At 37.2% G+C, this 21672-nt stretch overlaps 1 protein-coding gene across 2 annotated transcripts in view; it reads right to left on the reverse strand.

Moving 5' to 3' along the window:
- Positions 1 to 21672, reverse strand: part of CTNNA2 (catenin alpha 2) — a 447877-nt gene that overhangs the window by 29522 nt on the left and 396683 nt on the right. For both annotated transcript variants that reach the window (XM_057369301.1, XM_057369302.1), the window contains exons 13-16: positions 13340 to 13491; positions 6424 to 6537; positions 3153 to 3334; positions 744 to 849 (exon numbers count right to left, since the gene is read on the reverse strand). In XM_057369301.1, the coding sequence (XP_057225284.1) occupies positions 744 to 849; positions 3153 to 3334; positions 6424 to 6537; positions 13340 to 13491 (554 nt within the window). The remainder of the gene's footprint in view (positions 1 to 743; positions 850 to 3152; positions 3335 to 6423; positions 6538 to 13339; positions 13492 to 21672) is intronic.

Here is a 21672-nt window from a genome sequence, read left to right on the forward strand (position 1 = left end):
ATATCTATATATCTATATATCTATATATCTATATATCTATATATCATCTGTATATCTATATATCTATATCTCTATATATCATCTACATCTCTAAATCTCTATATATCCATGTATCTACATATCATCTATATATCTATATATCTATCAATATATATATCTAGATATCTATATCTATATATTTGGATAGATAAATATATATATGGCAAGTTCATGTGTCCAGATCTGACATGAATTTGGTAATGGGAGTGATGACACCGACCCCAGAACATGCACAATGCCCTGAGGAAAACCAGAAAATAGGGAGTCAGAGAACCTTGAACTTCACTTGAGTGAAGTGCCACATCAAGGGAAAATTGCTGGAAAAATGAGCTGAAAAAGAATCCAAGGATTCCTGGAAAAGGGAAGGGAACATCCAAGTCCCTCTTGSTATTTAACAGCATTTTTAAATACATTTTGGACTTGATGGTCACAGAGGTCTTTTCCAACCTGAAAGGGTCTCTATCAGCCTAATTCTAACAGGCTGAGGAACAAGTCAGGCATTTCTGAGCTTTGGAGAGACTCATTTATGGCTTTCTCATACTGCAAAAGGCTGATGGGTGTAGAAGAACCAGCTTCTATCCCATGGGAYGATCAGAACCCACAYTTMCAACAGGAAATTTTCTGCCAGGTAAAGACAGCCTTTTCCTGCAAAGGCAGTTCATCCACAGAGGTTACATCACATTTCTGCTCATTTTTGGGGTTACCTGATCAGCTACTGCCCGTGCCAATTTGTCCATCCTGGATCCTGCCTCTGCAATCTTCTTGGCAGCATTAATGACATCGGAGGTGTTCTTCAGGGGGCCTTTCCCTCTGGGAAACACGAGACAATTACCCACAAATTCAATCAATCAYGAAARGCAGCAGCTTTAGTGACCCTGTTTRGTGCTTGATTTTAAAATAGCAACATGGATGTCTTCTTAATTTATGACAATTTTGCCTTTTAAGTACTTTATAGTACAGCTTGATTAAGAAATCTGTCTGCTGTATTTCCTCTCCCTTACAAAATGCCTCACTGGCAATTTAGTCCAATGGTGCCTTCAAGCACATGAGCTGTACTTAATAGTATATGCATTTTTAAGTGCTCATTAAGCCAATGTTCTTCCTGGAATACACAACTATTTCAAARTTATGTGATTCCCAAGCCAGTGCTAAATGTTCAGCCCATCATGTCCAGGGAAAGAATGTCACATTTTTTAGAAAACCTTTTGTTAGTAGATTTTTTTTGCTGGAAAATAAAAAGATGTGAAGAATAATCCTTATGTTACACACTGAAATGTTACAATTAAAACACTTATAACAAGTTTTAAGACAGATCTTTCACAATATTTTAAAGATGATGAACAAAAATCTGATTTTAATCATTAAAGCTACCCAAATGTATTAAGACAAAAAGTCTTCACAGACTTTTCAGAGTTTGCTTCAGTCTCAAAATTTTAATCCTGTTTGTACCAATAAAATAATGGCTGCTCCTAAGAAAGGCTCAGCTGGAAGTGAGTTCATTTTCCATTATGTTAATGTAGAAAATCATAATATGATGAACTTGTTTTTTTTCTTTTAATGAAACAGAGGGTCTTTTTCTCAGCACAACATTACATTATTTTTGGATTTTTTAATCTACAATGGGAAGAATAACATGCTGAAACATATTTCCACTTTAATCTTCTTTCCAGACTTTCATTACCACCTTAAACAGATAATGAAATGAAAGTATACGACTTCTTGTGAACTTAAACTGCAGCAAAACCATTTCTTGGTGACCTCGTGTGCTTCTGCATTAATTACATGAGCAGATCTGACTGTCACAAACTCCATGCATTTGAAAAATTATTCTATTTTAACACTGCTGAGGTTACAGCCAGCCAAAAAGGTGTGAAAGGCTTGTTTCTGTTTTAATGGAATATATTAAACAAGTTGTTACTGAATCTGATGCAGACAGAGGTGCACTTTGATTTTTTTTTAATTTACTTTAAATGTGACAGTAGTTTTCTCTCCTTCTCAAATTAGTTTGTTCTTTTGATGCTAGAAAATATAATTATAATTTTTTCAATTTCATGTTCAGTGTATTAAAGGGTGTCCAGGAGGCTGCAGAAACTGTGCATATTCTGGGCTGTTGCTTTAGGACGTAATTTCTTCCATCCATGATACAATGACACTGCTTGGGCAGGTTTTCACTCTAATTTTTGGGGGGGTAGAAGGATCAGAGACACAAAGACAATATAAATACAAAAGCAATTCAGAATCTTTTAAAATATCCTCTCCACCCAGTTCCCATGGCAGGGACACCTTCCACCAGACCAGGCTGCTCCAAGCCCMAACCAACTGGYCTTGAACACTTCCAGGGATGGGGCAACAAAAAGTGATGAATAAATGGAAGTTTGATTTTAATCCTGAACAAAAYCAGAAAGGTTTTTGTCCTGTTTTGCGTAATCACATTTAGATAAATACCATTTAAACTCTTGAACTCATTTTAAAAATAAACACTGAACAAAATTTAATTTAGTATGTTGATCTGGAATTCAAAGAATCTTGTAAACAGTTCTCCCTGGTGTGATTAACAATATGACTAYAGTTAAAGACAATAATTCTGTTTACATTGTGTCATTAATGATTGGCCTTTTGAGCTCTGYAATTAGAGAAGAACAAGACATCAACAGAGAAAAGAAATGAAAGCAAAAAAAAAATCATTACTGACAGACTCCCACGAAGYATTAGATCAAATCAGTTTCATTTCATTTGGGATCTTTTTGGGAGGAAGTTCAGTGCTCAAATGATATAAATAGTTTTGCCATTATTTTTGATTGACACAAATTGTGCTGAAATGTTGAAAGTTCAGAGAGGCACATGCATTCAGATGGGTACTAAACGAAATGTCACCGGAGTGTCTGTAAGGTCACAGACTAACTTTGCTGCTGAAATTCAAAATGATCTGCAAATAAAAGCGATCTGCAAATAGCACAAAAACTTCATGTGATTAATCCCACTCGGAGAAATACCCAGGGCAGTGCATATGATGAGTGTTCCTTGGCTTTGCAGCCCCAAACCCACAGCAAATCATCWCAACAGGCTACAAATCGAGCAGCAGAGGGAAGATGTTGCACATTTGAGCTCCTCACCTGGTGAAATCTGTCATTTCCATCATRATCATGCACATCTGCTTGGCCAGAACGATGATGTCATTGCCACTGTCATCCCACTTGGCCACCTCTGCATCCAGCTTGCTCTTTTCTTGGTGGAATATCTCCACCTGCTCCGCAATCTTTGCCTTCTCCTCCTGGGGAAGCTGAGCCATGATAGCCTGGAGAAGAAAAAAACAGAAGTTGGGCATGAAAAAAGAAAGCTGGAAACTGGATTTTTCCAGTGATCCCAACAGTTTGAGCTGCTTTCGATGGGAGTTGAAGATGCCAAGCAAAATCCAGTAGGCATTTGATTTCTGTTAGGACAGGCAAAACCAAATTCACAGCATGTTTATGTCTCTTCTCTTTTGAGATGATAAAATTGAAATTTATGATGTCATGATTATTCACCGTTGACACAAGAGGATTAAATTCCTATTAAATGTTARTTATGGGGAACAATAAAAGAAGTGACATTTATGGGAAAAGGCAGACTGGATTGCTGTGTCTCCCCTCGTCTCATCCTCTGTCAGAAAGAGAGGATTTCAGATTAACACAACACTGAAATAAACTGTGACACACAAGACAATACATTTGAAGTGAATTGTAACAAACATATCTTAATAACATTTAGTATTCTGTCTCTTGGAAGAGATGCAGAAAGGCACTGAACAGGCTGACAGTGATCTGCCTCAGCAGCAACAAAGAACAAAGTTCCCTGCCCCCTCCAAAAAAAAAGAAAATCCCCGAAAATTATGATAATTACTTCTGAAAATCAAGTGGACACTTCAAATAATGATTTCCAAGTTGAGCTACTATTTGGCTCTAGGGGCTCTGAAGACCACATTATGCATTTAATGGGGTGTGACACATATTTAAGTGTCRTTACATTTTTTTCTTGTTTATGTCACTTTCAATCAGCTGAAGACTTTTTCTACATATTCTTAAAATGCTCTTGGCTTTTAAAAATTCSTAATTGACCTTTTCCAAAACTGAAATTAAAAAGGGTTATAAACAGTAGATCAGAAAATGAGAAATTTGCAAGTTAATCAAATTAAAATTCAACACAGGTTTTAATTAGGCCTTATCAATGTAACTCAGCAGTTTCAAATGTTAGCATAATAGTCTCTGCACAGAAAAATGCAGTGTAAGTCAGGCTAATAAATAAATAAATATATAAAATGCACATTAAACACTCGAAGATATTAAACAAATCCATTACATYCCACAAATAATAATATTTTTCATATTTTCTACAGAAAAGGTTCAGATAAGATATTATTCCTCTTAGCAGGCTCATTTCAATGAGTCACTCCAGACTGGGGACTGGGCAGCTTCTGCTTACAACATTTCCCTTTTWTTTTTTTAACATTTGTTGCTTCCTGTGCCATATTGCAATCTGTGTTATTCAGGAACTGTCTTTATGATATATTATGTTTATACAGTGTGCAGCTGATCAAAGCAGAAGGTTTTAAGTGCAGCAGTAATAATAACMACGATAAATGTAATAGAATTTAAGACTCCTAAATTCCCAGGTGAATTCAATTCACAGTAAAAGAAAAAAATACTGCAGCCTTTACTTGGGTTTCAGATCAAGAAAGGTTTGACATGTTACCYAGTCCTAAATGTAACCAAAAAATTGAAAAAAGGCTGTGAAATATGGCAAAATACTCTATTGTATCTCATTTCTGTTGTACCTGAGATTTGCTTGAGCAGTCAATTCTTTGAATATCACCGACAGGATCTTACAGTGTTTAAAATATAAAAATCACAAAAAATAGTCAATGACATCCAGAACAGAGTTTTGTCATCATTCTCAGCATAAGGTATCCAGGTATAATTCCACAATTCTTGGGACTGAATCGTTTTCCATGTCAAATCCTGGTTACCCAGCTCTCTGGGATGTGACCTTCAATCCATCTCTATTCATGTAGAGCATAATGAATATCTAAGTTGTCCTTGATATGCAAAGACAACATTTTTTTGTCCTAGGGATGTTGTGATTAAAAAACAGCTTTTCTGATCACAGTACAGTTTATTTACCATATATTCAGTATTTCAGGAAATTAATTTAAAACAAGAAGAAATCTCTGTCCATTCCACTGGATCCATGCCTTGCATTTCTCCCATACCTCTGAGTCAGCTTCTTTTAGATTTCTGTTACTCTACTGTTTCTTTACAGGGTGTAAAATCTTTGTGTCAAGCCCCTGCCTAGAGCAGCTGAAAACTCCCCTGTCCTGATCCTCTGAGCCTTTAGGGCATCTCTGCCTGTTGACCTTTAGGTTCTCAGCCCTACAAATCCTCATTCAAGGTAAAAAAATCCCAAGGTAAAAAAATTCCAGCTACCAGCTTTTGCTGGTGTTTGAGGGTGTGGGGAGGCTGCGTCTCATTTAGTCCATTCCTTCACTTCCAGCACATCAGAATAAATCAGATTTGTGTGAAACAGCCATGAAAATAATTCAGATAATTCCCAGTTTCCYACTGGTTCTCTGCTGGAAAATATTAAAAGATTTTTCTTTTAAAAAAATCATTTCTCTCCAGTCAAATATATTTTCATGATGCATTTCCACTCAAAATGATATTCTGATTTTTTTAAAAATAATGTGAGCTGAGAAGCCTATTCAGTAAAAGGTAAACATTCATCAGAGGGTGGYATAATCCTTAGTGTTAACAGGAATATTCCTGAGTGTTAACAGACTTCACTTCCCAGCACCTGTGACCCCTGGAGCACTCATCAGCTTCATTTGCAATCCCCATGCACAAGCTGAGGTCACAAATCACAATGACTGGAGTTTATCATGATGTAATTACCCCGGTAAAATTACATTGACTCAGTAGCAAATGTCTTCAATTACAATTAAATTACAGGGACTACTCAGTAGCTTAAACAGATCTTCCTGACAGGTTTGCACACTGGGAAACATGACTAATGTGAGATTTCTCTGGATACAGCACATGGTGCCCTGATGGGGATTTTTATTTTTTTTTATAATTTGCTGAATACTCCCACGGTTTCAGCACATTCCAAACCTGCAAAGCCTGCTCTGGAGCAAACAGCTGATACTAGGCACCACAAAAGCCTCAACATCATTCAATAAATGCTACTTAAGTAGGTTTGACATGAAAAAAAACCGTCAACACCTCGGTCAGCACAGTCCCATCCTTTCTCAAATGACCCTGAGGACTGGAAATCACTGCCTTTGCTTTCTCAGGCAGAGTTTTTAATGGTCATTCTTCAGACACTCATTGGAAATGTGGGGTTTATACTCACCCTGGCACTCTGGCCAGCAATGAGCTGGTCATCCTCMGTCTGGACACTCGTTCGGCTGCGCACATCATAATCCTCCTGCTCAAAGTCTGAGTCATCCTCCAGCTCTTCGGGGGTCTGGAGGGAGAGAAAGGCACAGAGAGGAGGTGACAAGCTTAAAATGGACACAGAAAAACTCCTGTGAACACTGGAGCTCTTATTTCATTGACTACCTGCCCAGGAAATGCTGCTCTGCTCTGTTTTGAAATGAACTTGCCTGCCCCAGCAGTCAGGAACTGAAATTGAATTGTCTTAAATATTAAATTGTTTCAACCCTAGTTTTCTTTACAAATGGTRTTTGTCATTACCTTGTCACAACTTTCCTTGCTGCAATTTCTCTTAACTCTGTTAGCATGATGAATGCAGTTCCAGGAACAAATATCCTTTGGAAACGCTAACAACCGGAACGTAGTATTTCAAAATAATGTTATTTCATATATAAATGGACACTAATGCTATTATATTACYGGAAGCTACATGTAGTCTTCAAAAGAGAAAGTAAATACCTGGGAAAAAGCAACTAACATCCTGGAAGAAAGATTTATCAAAGAAAAATAAGAGATTTCCCATGGAAGGAAATTGTAAATTATGTCAACTGGTTTTGAAACAAAGATGAAATTTATAATCTGTKTAATCTTGTTAACTCACATGGTTCTTTTGATACACAGAGGTTTGGAATTTGACTCATCCCCCAACTGAAACCATGTTGTTTCCACTGCTGGTAGTAAGAATGGTTGAGAGGGTGTCTTGGAAGTTTGATTAAATCAAGTTATGTATTTTCAGAGTTAAGACTGTTTAAAATGTTAGAGGGAGGGAGGAAAAAGCCAACCTGATGAAGCTGTCCATTTGGGGTTTTTCACCTTCTAGCAAAAACATTGGAGTAAAAAATGCCCTTGTGTATGTACAGAGAGACAGTTTAATTAAAATCACTATTTAGTACAATATTTAATAGAGATGGTTGAAAAAAAATTGAGTCTTCAGAAAGAAGATTCTATTCCATTTCACAATTGAATAGCATTTRGTACAACAGCCTGGCCATGGGTAACTTCTGTAGGTACACTATATGATAATAGAAAAGAAAATCACAGTAACTATGCAGAGAAATTCCCACCTAACTGGGCACTCCAGTGCCAACCCAGAAGGCCAAACCACTCTGGAAGAAATCATCCAGGCTGGCATTTCGTGCTCGGAGGCGACGTCAGGTTTCTAGCAGAGGTGCTAATCACTGCCAGTTGTCATTACAGCTCTGTCTGGAGGATCCTCAGTCACCAGGAACAGCTCCAAACCCTCGAACGGAACGCAGAGGAGTCTCTTGGCGATATTTCTGTTCCAGCCTGGCTTCCAACACGAAGTGCACATCACTGTTTGTAGCTGCACGGTGAAGTGCACAGGATGGGGAGAGTAAAACACAGCCATCTTCGTTACGGCTTGAAAAGCATGAATTAAATATGTGTTTTGATGCCGAGCGCTGGAGGAAGAAATAACCAAGTGTGACAGKGTGGTAATGAAACTCTGCTCCTTTGGAGAGAGGCAGGCACAAAGAGTGTGTAACAGGATAGGCAGGAGGAGAAGTCGAGATGAAAAATTAATTTACTTTCTCTCTACTGTCAYAGGTAAAATAGAAGGATTGGCACCCATCATTATAATGACCAATGTCTTGTTTTCCAATCACCTTTAATCCCTTTATTCTCTCTGCTCAGCTGCCCGAGGGCACGATGTGACCTTAAGATCTGTCATAAGCAAAGAAGCTACAAAGAGAATCATTCAGCTCCCTGAGCAAAGAGTGTTTTCTACTGCAGGGCTCAGCTTTTCATCTGCCCAGGCTTTGCTGTTTGGAAGAAGAACAGGGTGGAGAGCTTCAATAAACCAGCTGGCCCTTCCCCATCCTCCAAGCCTGCTCAATGAGCCAGTTCCACTGGTCTCTGTAAAACCAGTACCCTTTCACACCCAAAATATACTCCTCTCAGTTTCTTCTGTCTGCACTTTTTAAAATAAGATTATAAAAGATAATGTGTAGTCCTTTCTGAGGCTTTCCTAGTCAGACTTGCAGTAAAGATGTAATATTCAAAATATTACATCTCAACACTATAACCAGTAAGGACATGAGGCCTCTTAAAAAGAAAAAAAAGTTCTGAAAATTCTATGCAAGGACTCCTTCTTGAAGAAATATCCAGAGAAGAAATGTATTGCTGTTGCTGTCTGACATACATAATCCTAAAATCTTTAAAAGAGTGAAATTTCATGGGTATAAATGTTGAACTTGGAGAAAATGTAGTGCAAACCAAAAGGGGAAATAATGCAACTGTTTGCAATATACTACCGGGACATGACATCTTCCTATTTCCCCTCTGTACAAGTGAGATCTAATTCAAAATGATCTTTGAGATCACTCTTAATATTTTCAACTGTGGTAAATTTAGCACCTTCATTTTCGTCCCCAAATAACTGCATTTTGCACTAGGGTGAAGAGGTGGGGTTAACTTTTATCTTCTAACGCTGCCATTTCAAACATGTTCACACTTTTCACCCTTGCCYCATTGCTTTGTTTTAGCTGATCCCCTGGAGATGCAGCCCATCTACAATAGGATCTCCCTTTTGTTTAGACACAAAGATATATAAAAATATATATTATATTAAATTTCCTTGACTTAGACTTCTACTCTTAGCAGGGCTTTCTAAACATACCAGAACAACTCTAAATTTTGTGCACAAAACAGGACCTTGATATTTAAAACCTTGTTTCCAAGACAACAGAGTCTGAAACTTCATTTATCCGAGTTGGAAGACAGACAGACAGACTGATTCTGTCTCGCAGGCACCTGGACTGATGGTCACACAAATGTAGGAACCATGGAGCTGAGACTGGAGACAGCTTCCAAACAAAGCTGACAACCACAGTGACAGGAGAAGCTGGAGTAATCTTCAAAATTAATAGATTTTATAAACAGATTGATTTCAACAGAAAAAATGGATCATTTTCATAATTTCTCATCTGTCTGTTTTGTAGCACAGGCCATAAGACTTCCCAAGACTATTATTTTTTTTTTTCAAATACAGTATCTCTACTACACACAACATATTCTTCTTTTATCTAACTCAGAGGAAGTGAAGAAGAATCTTTCACAATCCCAGATAAATCAGACTGTAAATATATACTTTAAGATGCATGTTTTATTTCTARTATGAATGTGGTGACTTTTAACTTCCAGGCATTGGAATTTATTTATTTATTTTTTTTTTTTTTAAATATCTCTCTGGCTGTTTAGACTGAAGAGCTTGCTGTGAACAAAGTATCTTCCATCTAGGTAATTTTCTTTTCTTTTGTGACTGCAGTATGAAAATGTAAATTATRCAAGTCATGAAATGGCATATATCTGTAGATTTATAAATGCTATTTGTTTCATATTTCACCAACTCCAATGTRCTTGATGAAGATAGAAATCCCACTTTGCTGTAGTGCTGCAAGCACTTAAATAAGATGYAATTATAAGAATTTCAGCTCTGTGAACTGTTACAAGTCAAGCTAACCTTGTAACGAGAGGAAAGACTGAAGAGATTAAAAGATTCTCCCCCATTTTTTACAATGAAAACACCCTCTAATTCTAAAAGACGAGGAGAATAAAAAACAGGTTTTACAATATGCTTTTATATCCCACTCCAAACTGTTCTGTACATTTGTTTGGGCATAATTGCAGCCTAAGTGCCTCAGGTGCAAGCAGCACCTGAGTTCCTCAGTCAGAGAAGCTCTCTCACTGCAGGCCTGCAGTTGTTTGCTGATTTACACAAAGATCTCACACTCCAAACTCAATCAGAGAAGCAGCAGGCACTCAAAGGAAATACCAGACCCCGTAACATCCTTTGGAGATAGGATGTTTCAAAAGATAATGGGACTCTGGACCAAATTTAGTTTTTCAGAGGACCTGAAATATTGAAACAYTTTTGATTTCACCACGGTGCTCTCCACTGAACTCTTTTGTGGGACACCCACCACCAAGAAGACCAGAAGAATCAATGGGATGCCATTGGGATCCATGCAGTGGTGMTATTTTCTCTTTAATCTGTTTGTCACTCTCTTTCTCTCCCAGCCTGCCCCTCCTTTTCTATTTCTTCCTATCTCTCTACTTCACATCATTCTTAAATAAAATCCATACTATTGACCTTGGCRTACGGTCTTGTTCACACCTTCATTTGCAAAGAATGATATCCTAATTTTAATAATTGGATCTTAACCCTTGGTGCTGCAACCACTGCCCTGGGGAGCCTGTTCCAGTCCCCAACCACCCTCTGAGTGAAGAACCTTCTCCTAATATCCAACCTAAACCTCTCCTGACACAGCTCCAGCCATTCGTTGGGGTTCTATGATGCTCCCAGAGCACATTTTCCAGGATTGCCAAAAAAAAATCAAGTTTATAAATGTTTAAAGTCTGCTCTGTAACATGAATTAAAACACATCAAGAAGGAACACCCGAACCTTGGCTCCAACAGTGCAGTTCTGATCCAAACAAATGTAACCCCCAAGTGATGCAGAAGCCACTAAAGGCAAAGCTGCTAATGGCAAAGGCCATATCTGAAAACAGTAAGGTGGCCTTGGAGACACATAAGAATGAGAAAAAGTGCCATTGTGAGCCCTCCTGGCTGTAGAGAGGGTTTCTGGCCAATAACTGAGGGAATTTCATAAGCAGCTATGRAAACACAAAGTGTAATTTCATCCCTGCACAGCAATAGGAAAGATGTTGCAATGAAGTTATTATTTTCTATTTAATTTCTAGGCTACATAATTATACCCTTAAATTCATTTCTAGTGCTTCTTGTGGAGGAGATCTTTTACTTCTGTATAGATAATAATAATARTCCTCAATGAAAAAAATGAGTCCCCTTTCTCCTCCAGAGGGACAATAAATTCTCCCCTTTTGAAGGAAAAAGAGAAGAACAGAGACTATWTGCCCTTTCCTTCAGCTTATTAAAAGTAACAATATCAACCAAAATTAATCTTAAAAGTGGCTTTATTTACTTTCTGGAATGAGGGAGTCTTCTCAGATAAATTCAATCTTTCACAGCTTACATGTGAACAATCACTGCCTGAAAATAATAATGTCAGATGCTCTAAAAAGTTTGCAAAGTTGGTTGTTTTTTTTTTTTCTTTTTTGTAATTGTGAAAAAGTTTTACCACCTGAATTAAAGGTTGCATAATATTTGATAGATTATTTGATAAAATAGTCTGAAGACTGTTTTTATAGCCTCACCCTTTAATTATACATCCCATTTCAGTGTGAGATGTTCAGATGGGAATGTTAAAGAATATCTCAAAGTGAAACTAATTTTGTTTTCTACAGCAAATAAGGTTCTGATTCAGCAAACTCTGCTCTGTGTAAGCTTATGTATGTGGATTTTTCCAGTTAACTCACAAGGATAATGAGTCCATTTATGTGCTTTTAGTTCTCTGCCTGGGTAAGGAGTACTACATTGAGCTCCATAAATAAGTTAATTGTCTGAAGGCAAAAATAAATCTTTTTAATCTGGGCAAGCAGAATTCATTAACTCATATTGTACAATGGGTGGAATGTAAGTAACTTGGGATTTTTTTTAGGAGACTGAGAAGCCTGAGTGCTGATCAGCTCTCCAGGTACACAAGAGTCAGACTGCAATGAAATAAGTGAACATCCCTCCAAAATACAGAATTTAAAATTAGAAACATCTCCCCAGGATGGATATCTCATGGCAAACTCTTGGGGATAACTCTGATTTACAGGGAGGTGATTGAAGCCAGAACTCTGTGTAGGGGATAAGAAAGCCTGGATCTGTAGCAGATCCCACCTGATGATTGTGTGTACAACACAATCACAATTTGAAATGACAAGAAAAGATTAAAATATTCTAAGAAGTGGTTCTTGTCTTWAGAAAAGTTTGGAGGCTGTTGTCACAGACCAAGGAACTGGAAAATCAAAGGGACAAGAGAGATCCTTTACKATGCAGATCCTTCATTTCATAGAATCATGGAATGGTTTGGGTTGGAAGAGACCTTAAAGCTCATCCAGTTCCAATCCTGCCATGGGCAGGGACACCTTCCACTGTCTCAGGGTGCTCCAAGCCCTTCCAACCTGGCCTTGGACACTGCCAGGGATGGGGCACCTTCTCTGGGGATGTCAGGATCTCATTGTGCTCACAATAAAGAATTTCCTCCTAAGATGGAACCCAAACCTTCCCTCTGACAGTTTAACGAACCAGGTTTGGTTTGCTGCTTTTCTTTTTTAAATCTTTGTCTGCTGACTAAAGTGAAAAGCAACACACACCTACCCTCACAATAATTGTGATGTTCTGCAGTGCCTTTTATTTGTTTGTTTATTTTATTAAAAGATGTCTGAGCAAATTGAATCTACTGGTTAGTCAACACTGAAATGACACATTTTTTACCCCAGTAAACATTCAAAACCGTCTCTGCAGAGGTTCACTGGAGCAGCAAGATTATTTATTTATTCATTTAGATTTTAACCAGACCTACCTCACATCCTGGGCAGCACACACACTTTAGAAAAAAAAAAAACCCAAATGAACAAAGCAACAAAAAAATCTACACAGATTTAAAGACCTTGGCAAATTAATGCTATTACTATGGAAACAGTAATGAAGTTTGCATCTATTGGCACTTGTGATCAAATCTTTTCCTAGCTGATTATCATATTAATTGTGGTTTATCTAACAAATAACCTCATCTCTTTATTTACTAATTCTTTTGTTGCTGCACGTACTTCAGTTTCATTCGTGCTTCAATGTCAACCTTTTCTGGTTTATAACAACGCGAGACTGATTGCAAGAACGCTTTTCATTCCTCTTATCAGTGATACCTCCCTGTAAATCCCAACTCCCCAGGTTCTTTACATACCCTGATCATGAGCACAGCTTTCCTGATGTCCCGAACTCCGTCGTAAACCAGGCGGGAGGCGTCGATGAACTCGTTCTCCTCGAAGGGCTGGGGMACGTTGGCGCTCAGAGCTTCGATGGCCACCTCCACTTGCTCAGCAAAACGGGGCATCACTGAGTGAAACACAAGGAAAGGCAGCACGGTCAGACCCTTCTCTCTTCTCTCTGAATATTTTTCCATTGTTCCTGGGTGTGGAAAATTTCCAGGAGACACAGCACAGTGTCCTTGCAATTCCCAGGCACAGGGGAGGCTCCTGATGGGTTTGGAGCCCAACTGCACGTGGAGGGCTCTGKCACTTCACCAGAAAACAACTCTCTATTCTCTCCTCCAATTGTACAGCAAAGAATAAAAAACTTGCTTTAAAAACTGTGATTTACTGACTTTTAAAAGGCTGCAAGGTACCTGAGCAATCAGTTAAAAGTTCATTTTAAAGTTCATTTAAAAGCTTTACAACCTGTAACAATTGATATTTATATCAAGAGCTCAAAGCAAACTGTAGGCATTATGCTTGCTAATTTACATAATATGCAGTCTAGCTCATACTAAATAATAATAATTTAATAAGGGACAAAATGCAGAATCATGGGTATTATTTTTGTGAAGAAGACTAAATGAAACTTCGGTTTCTTCATTACCACCATGTGTAAAACACAAAAAATAGCCACAGATGTTAGCTAGCAATATTATAAACTTATTTAATATACAACTTAAAGCAATTGTTTACTTCTGTAATTGGTTTCAGGGCATTTCTTGAAGAAGCAAGAAGCTTTGCTTCAAATTTCATAGAGGATTCCTTTGAAGGTATAATCAGTTTCTGCACATCATGTTTGCAGGAAAATAAATCTTTTCCAAATCAGTCCTCTAACAACCTAAACCCAAATCCTACAAACACGAATATCATGCCTCACTGATTATAATGCACCTACAWTATGTACTTGTTTACTTCTCTTCARAATTTTAACATTAATATTGGATGACTGTGCTCATAGAGGACAAATTCAATCAATGTTTCATTAGAAAACTGGATAAAAAATCCAGTGGGATTAATTCCTAAGAATTTACGGAAGTTGGGTCAAGCTGAAGATTTACACATAACCATTTTTTCATTATATTCATATCATTTTTATTCTAGCACTTAGGGATCCAGATCATGTATCACTGAGTTTACAATTCTGGCAATATAATTGAAAGAACAGGAAAAGATTATTCCTACATCGGTTGGTTGCCTTTTTGTTTTTTATTAAAATATTACTTTTCTTGCCCATCTTTTCCCTAAACCCTATTTTTAATAAACCTATTGAATCTAACTTGATTGAATCCAAAGGGGAATTTCCAGTGTTATTTTCATAAAGAGCAGTGACAATCTTTYCTAGGAAGGAAATCTCCATTGTGGKAGCAAACCACATTTTCTTCTTAAGAACTGAATAATTCCTAAAGTTCTGAACATAAGAACTGAATGTTCTTAAATTTATTTTAATCATAATGAAAACTATGAAAACTACATTTTATGCATCTTACTATCTGATTTAAAGTAAAACCACAAAAAAACTGCAGGATTTGAGAATAGTTTACACTTTGAAAAACAAGTGGAAGCAACCACAATCTCAAACTTGCTGTTTGTGGCATTTAAATATTACTCATTGGATGGAAATGGGGAAAGCTTTAAAGGGACAGAGGGATTTAAATCTTGTTTATATGTAACATTATATATAAATATGTTCTTGCACACAGATGCAAGAAGAGAACTGCATTTTCCACACAGATAATGTTCAGGAAGTTCCTGGGATACACTGGAGRAACAGGAAAAAGGGACACAAACTAYAGAGTTTARAAAAGTAAACATTAACAAAACACTGCCAGGCAGAGGGGAAACACTGTAATTAGAAAAGGAGTTTGAGAGAGATGGAAGTTTTGGAAAGAGCATTAATAAATGCATATATCAAATTACCTTAATTAATAGGACACTTGAAGGTGTAGTAGGAGACTGATATGATTGCATAAGAAAATCTCTAGTCTGAATATCAAAAAGTAATCATTAAAAATACAATGACAACAGTAAACCTAAAGAATAAAGGGGAAATCATTTTGGATTATTGGGATAAAACAAGGAAAACTAGAGATGCAAAAATGAGAACAATACAAAAAAAAAAATAAAAAAAAAAAAGAGGAGGTTAAGAATTTTAATCTTATAGGTTAAATTAAATTTAACCTTAAATTTCTGTCTAAAATTTCCTAACTAGCAGAGGTGGTCAGGTATTGGATATAATAAATAGTAAGTGCAACAGGTCTGAATCAGATATGGGCAGTTTGAAGAACATCTACATAAACATACAGAAATTTATCTTTTACATGTGTTAACAGAGCTCAGTAAAATTTACTTTGCATTTCTTAAGCAAATAATCAAAGCAATTCCTGAACCATCTTCAAGAAATCAAGAAAAACAATTAAARTGAAAATTCCAGGGATTAGGAAAAAGAAAAAAAATGCACATACCTATTCTAAATAAAGGTATATAAACTTCATATAAAGGTTCATATAAAAGTAGAGAGGAAGTAAGATTTGTAACATATTCAATATAATTTCAGTACCCAGAAATAAAATGAAACTTGACGAAGAACAATTAATTTTAMATTATTTGTAAATAATCAGCAGATGCTGGGCAGGCAACAGATTTGTGGAAATAAGTTTTAGTAAAGTTTTACAATATTTCCCTTGACAGGGCAGTGACAGTGGGGGAGGCAGATATGACACAGCCAGACTTTGGGAAATCTTTGTCAAGGCCACATGTAGAGTTCTTAAAACAAGGGAAATTTCAATTAAATGGTTGCAAGGGGCAAAGCTACATTTTATTCATATTCCTGAACATGAGGTGTTCATTCCTGTCCACATTTATTATCTCCACTGGGTGTGGAAGCTTCTCCCATCAATTCTGATTTTGCAGAGCTGGCAATAATTTAGTCCCTAATTTACATTACCGCATGTGAAATGTTATCTGCTGCTTCAAAATGGAAATAGATATTAAACCACTTTATGAATTGCTTGCTTGCCAATCGTATTTTTATATCAGTGTTCACTTTTGATTAGACAAGCAAGAAAAAAACAACTTAAATGATGTTCTATTATTTATTGCTTCTCTAAGCGTACATTGTTGTTTATTGCAATGAAGTTTTTGAAAATTGCAAATTGAGAACTGTATTATTCTCCAGTTAAGGTTATTGAGCTCCATGACAAAAAACCCTCCAGACATTCTTCTCTTCTTCATTATTGACCACACAAAGCAGGATATTCCTATGCCAAAGGTGAAAGAACCACAAGCAAAATTCAGGCAAAAGCGAGAATTTGTATCCRGAGTTAAAACTTGCAAATGCATCCGAGAGAGAATGATTCATGTATAATTCACAGAGAGATTGGCCATAAATTTTAGATTCAGAAGCAAATCAATACTTCTGGGGCAAAATTAAACATTGGTTTCTTAGTTTGAGCTGAGTGTGGCCTTGAAAACAGTTACACATACGCTTAGMCTGAAAAATGGGGTCCATTAACATCTCTCAGCCTAACTACATGAATTAATTAGGCACCTGCATAAATGTTGACAGAATCAGGTCCCAAGTTAATAGCAGCACTTCTAATTCACTGACTTTGTCATTCCAACAAAATGAAGATTTTAAAGCCTTTCTGTGGATGAGTTTCCAGTGGCACTGAAAGCGAGACCACTGCCAACAAAATCTAGGTTGAACGGCTGCTGGAGAAAAAGTGGAAATCAGCAAAGTTGAAATTACTTCCATTTCATCAATTGATTAATTCTTTTAAATTATACTCTTTTTTTTTGCAACCAGCATAATAGAAAACCAGCACATCACCATGTGTGAATTCATGCCTTGATCAAACTCATRTTTTTCTCTGAGCTACCCTCTCCCACAAAGAAAATATTTTCTCTACAGCTTTTCTTGTTTTTCTCTCACCCACCCATATCTCCCACATATTAAAATTATCAMGTAATTATCTGTTTTCTAAAAATATGTTCCCTATTGACTTCTTCTCCTATGGCAATCAGTTTGTACTGCAATTTTTGCACTCAAAAACATCACTGCCAATTTTGTTTAGTGATATGGGAACAATAAGATCCCTGATAAACAGGGAAATGTTAGGTTACATAATAAAACAATTGAGATAATTTTTTTTAAATGTTTGGGCGTTCTTGTTCGTAGCATTAGAACAAAAAGTTTCATTAATATGCAAGATTAAATGAATGCCTTGCTGATTTATTGCACTTTTATGGCCTTATTATTTAGGAACTTGAATTCCTCAGAATCTTAAGTAGATGTCAATGTTCAGAAATGTAGAAAGGGATAATTAAGACATAAAAAAAAAAACAAGAAAGGCCAAGGACCCTCCAGGTACACGGGTTTCTAATTCTTAGTAGCATCAATGGGAGTCAGGAAATTTGGGCTGGTTTTGTCCCACTTCATGCAACCAAAAGTTTTAAATCTGTTTCCCTACACCAGGCAGAGAGCAGTAGATGCTTCCACAAGACAATTAATCACACCCACCTGCCTTAAAAAAACTCAACTGGATCAATTCCTGATTTTCCTCTGAGCAGTGAACAGAGAGGGAGGTTTGGCTTAGAACAGGTGTCTGCTTTAGACAACCAAGTTTAGGCACAAATCAACCCATCCATGCCCCAAATCCTCGAACACTTATGGCTCTGAACCAGGCTCAGYACGACACTCCTTTCCATCCAAATCTCACTGGAGCTGAAGGGTTCCCAGAGGTCTCATCTTTGGGGCATTTTTCTGGCCAGAAGACTATTTTTGAATGGCACCAGCAGAGCTTTTTCTCAGAGCTTCATTGTGAAAATTCAAGCATTGACTTGACTCTTTCCAACATCCAGAGATGAGGATCCAAGGGAAGCAGCTTTCCCAAAGAGCAGGGGCTGTTCCCTGGAGCCAGACTGTCCTCAGACAACTGTAAACCAGATACCCAAACTGCTCTTCTGTTCTACTGTGCCCAGCTGTGCCCTCTGCCCAGCCCTCATAGCTCTGTGGTSATTTAAGCATTTGCACCTGCCCTTAGGAAAATTTATTTTCCCTACGCCACGTTTGTAGAGATAAAACCCATCTTTTAATCACCTTATCTATTTAGCCCTTCAATGGCTATAAAAATCTGCTCTGATGTGGGTAAGATTATTCAAGAATCACATGGCAATCTAAAGGTTTGGACCATTGCACTGTTTAAAATTTCAAGATCCCTGAAAATATCTCTGCYCTTCTAAACATCAGAGCTGTTTGTGTCACATAAATCAAGAGAGCTATATAGAATGACTGGCAGGATTGTAAAGTAAAGGTTATGAATGGAGGCTAAAAAGAAAAAGAAATCTGCGAATGATCCATTGCATTACAAAAGGCAGGTGAGTGTTGTTTGCCTCCTGGCCAGCACAGAAGGCCATTAAGGACAGARAGGTGACAAAGTGGACAGGGAAGGGTGACAAATGCCAGCTGCAGGGACATTTGTGCCTCACCAGTTTCACATCTCATCCTCCTGTCTACCTGTGCAGGACCCCACACAGTGAGAACCCCAAAATATCATTCMTGTTAAACACAACTCCCTTCAGGTTCATATTTCCCATAAAAGCAAACTTTTCAGAAAATTCCCTCAAGAAAACATTCTGAAGCTGTTGGACACCAAGAGGGTTATGTAACAAGCAAACCACCCTTCCTGGCTCGGTTACGAGTTTGTGTATATCCACGTGTAGGTGTGTGTAGGCAAGGGGATGCAAGGAATACCAGTGCTTTTATTTTAAAATATTATTCTACAATTCACACTTGCATTCACAAACATTCTGCTGGAGTTGGTGGATGGATTTTCACTCCATTTCTGTGCCTATATTTTCTAGACTTGGTAAATTTCTATCTCCACCACCACCATCCTCCTTATTTTAAAAAATGACTTTTAAGAGCACAAAGCGTTTTCGAGAACAGATTTGAACAGTGACAAAATAATGACAGTTCATGAAAATGGGTATTTCTATTATATTAACCAACTATTCATTATGTAAGGTGTCTGGCACAYCCAAAATAGGTAATACTGTTATTTTTTAAACTCACACTGAGTTGATGTACATCTAAATCTTGAATTTTCTTTGATTATGTAGTCCTTATCTTAGCTGTTTTTCATTTCTAAAAGATCTTTAGGTTGTGGAGAACAAAGTGGAGACATTTACTTGGGRTATTCAGAGAATATCCTCCTACAGGCAGGGCCTAACACCTTMAGCACTGATGTGAGTGAGGGCTCTTGTGCATGGAAAAAAAATCATCATTTCTCAGCTGCCCATTCCAATGCCACAGTTTTTTTTCTGAGGGGATGAATTAGCTCAGAATGTCCAGTCACAGAATCACAGAATTACCAGGTTGGATGAGACCTTCAAGATCATCGAGTCCAACCTCTGTCCTAACACCTCAACTAAACTAAATCATGGCACCGAGCGTCAATGAAGATAAATAGATTTAATTGTTCCATTTACCTAGAGAAATTAAATTAAAATACCTTTTAGGCTCATCTTTCTCTCCCAACCAGCCAAAAGGGCGTTTTCCTTTTGGCAGATTTTGGTGCTGCCTATTTACCTGGTAATTAACGCATCATGCACCAACCACAGCGCTGGCCCTGAAGTATCATGAGATTTCCCTTTCTGCCTGCTGAGAAATGATCACTTGTTCTTTGCTTGTGCCTTCTCACCAGCTCCTAATCCATCAAATCCATCAAATCCTTAACACCCACCCCATGGTCACCCATTGCCCAAACACCTGCATGTGCAGGATGTCAGGAAAGCCTTTGAAAGTCTAAATCAATTATGTTATATTMTCTTTCAGTACTGTGTTCTATTTTTGAACTTTAAAAGCGGAGAGAAAAAGAAACAGAATTTCAACTTTGAGCCACAGTGGTTATTTATTCAACTCTTATGTCTCATTTAATTGTTTYATAATGCATTTTATATGATTGCTTAGTGTATTCTTCTGATTGATCACAGTCTCTGTGATAACAAATTCTTTGGATCAAACCAAGCAATAGTGGAACACAATCTTGGGTGTTCTCTGGTCCTTTTGTAAAATACCTTTTCTTCAATAATGCATTCAATTTTTTTTGATGGTGACACCTTGACCTTTGGATTTCAGTTCAGCAAAACTTTAAAGAAAATGCTACAGTACTTTGCAGAATAAAAGTCATAATTTGATCAAAACTCCTGGATAAATGATCTCATGTTCTCAGGATGATGCTACCTATAAGTTTTACTATAACTACCTGAACTCCCATAAAACATGAATTTAACATAATTTATTTTTTAAATAGGCWCCATTTCACATCTTTTAGCTCTCTCTCATGTTCAATATGGGGATTTTTTTTTGATTACAGCTATGCTTAAATTCATCTTCTTGCTTCTACATTTTGTTTCCCTTCATATCACTTGTGAAAAATCCATCTTTCCCACATTTTAGTATTAGCTTTGATAACATCATTGAGCTGCCTCTTCCTAGTGATAAATATCTTTAAAGTTTGCCCTCTTCACACTGATAAAACTCTCACAGGCTTATTCCTGAATTGCCAGTAGTGCGGATTTTCAACTTTTGTCCATTCTGATAAAGACAAAATAAAAAAAAAAAAATTGTGTCAAAACAGAAGACAGAGTGACCTACTTAAAACCAGCGAGTGACAAAGTCACTGGGATATTTTTAAAACATGCTAAAAGCTGAAACTCAAATTTCTGGTGTGAATCAGACGATTTCAAATTTCCAATGTCCTTCACAGGAGTAACCCAAGTAGTACGGTACTTGCTGTTCCAGGATGGTTTCCAGACATCCCAGTGCAAACTAAAGCAAAAAAAAAAAAAGGAAAAAGAAAATTTGCTGGGAAGTTTTCACAGCCCTYCCCAGGCAGTTCTGGCCCCACTTGTTCTGCTCTTTTCTCTTTCATTTCTCATTCACTTCCTCCCATCACAACCCTACAAAACCCTTTTCYCAACCTAAATTCAACCTTCTTGACCCTTAAAGAATGTCACAGCTTTTGCTCCTTCCTGAACCTCAAAAATTTTGAAAAAGAGTATCAGGGCTCATTGCCTGTTTCTTGATTTCTTCCAGGGACAATTCTTTTTATTTGTTTAGAAAAGTAGGCTTCTTCCCTTCAGTTTTTACAGCTTCAGAACAATTGCTGAGTAGATTTCAGTCTCTTCCTCACTAGAGACAATGGCATAGGAATTCTGCTCTGTTTTCTCTTACTCACTTCCCTTTCCTTTTGTCTTTATC

Source organism: Malurus melanocephalus, unplaced genomic scaffold (genome assembly GCF_030028575.1).
Source record: "Malurus melanocephalus ecotype Western Australia unplaced genomic scaffold, MMel_1.1 scaffold_107, whole genome shotgun sequence".
Lineage (NCBI taxonomy): Eukaryota > Metazoa > Chordata > Aves > Passeriformes > Maluridae > Malurus > Malurus melanocephalus.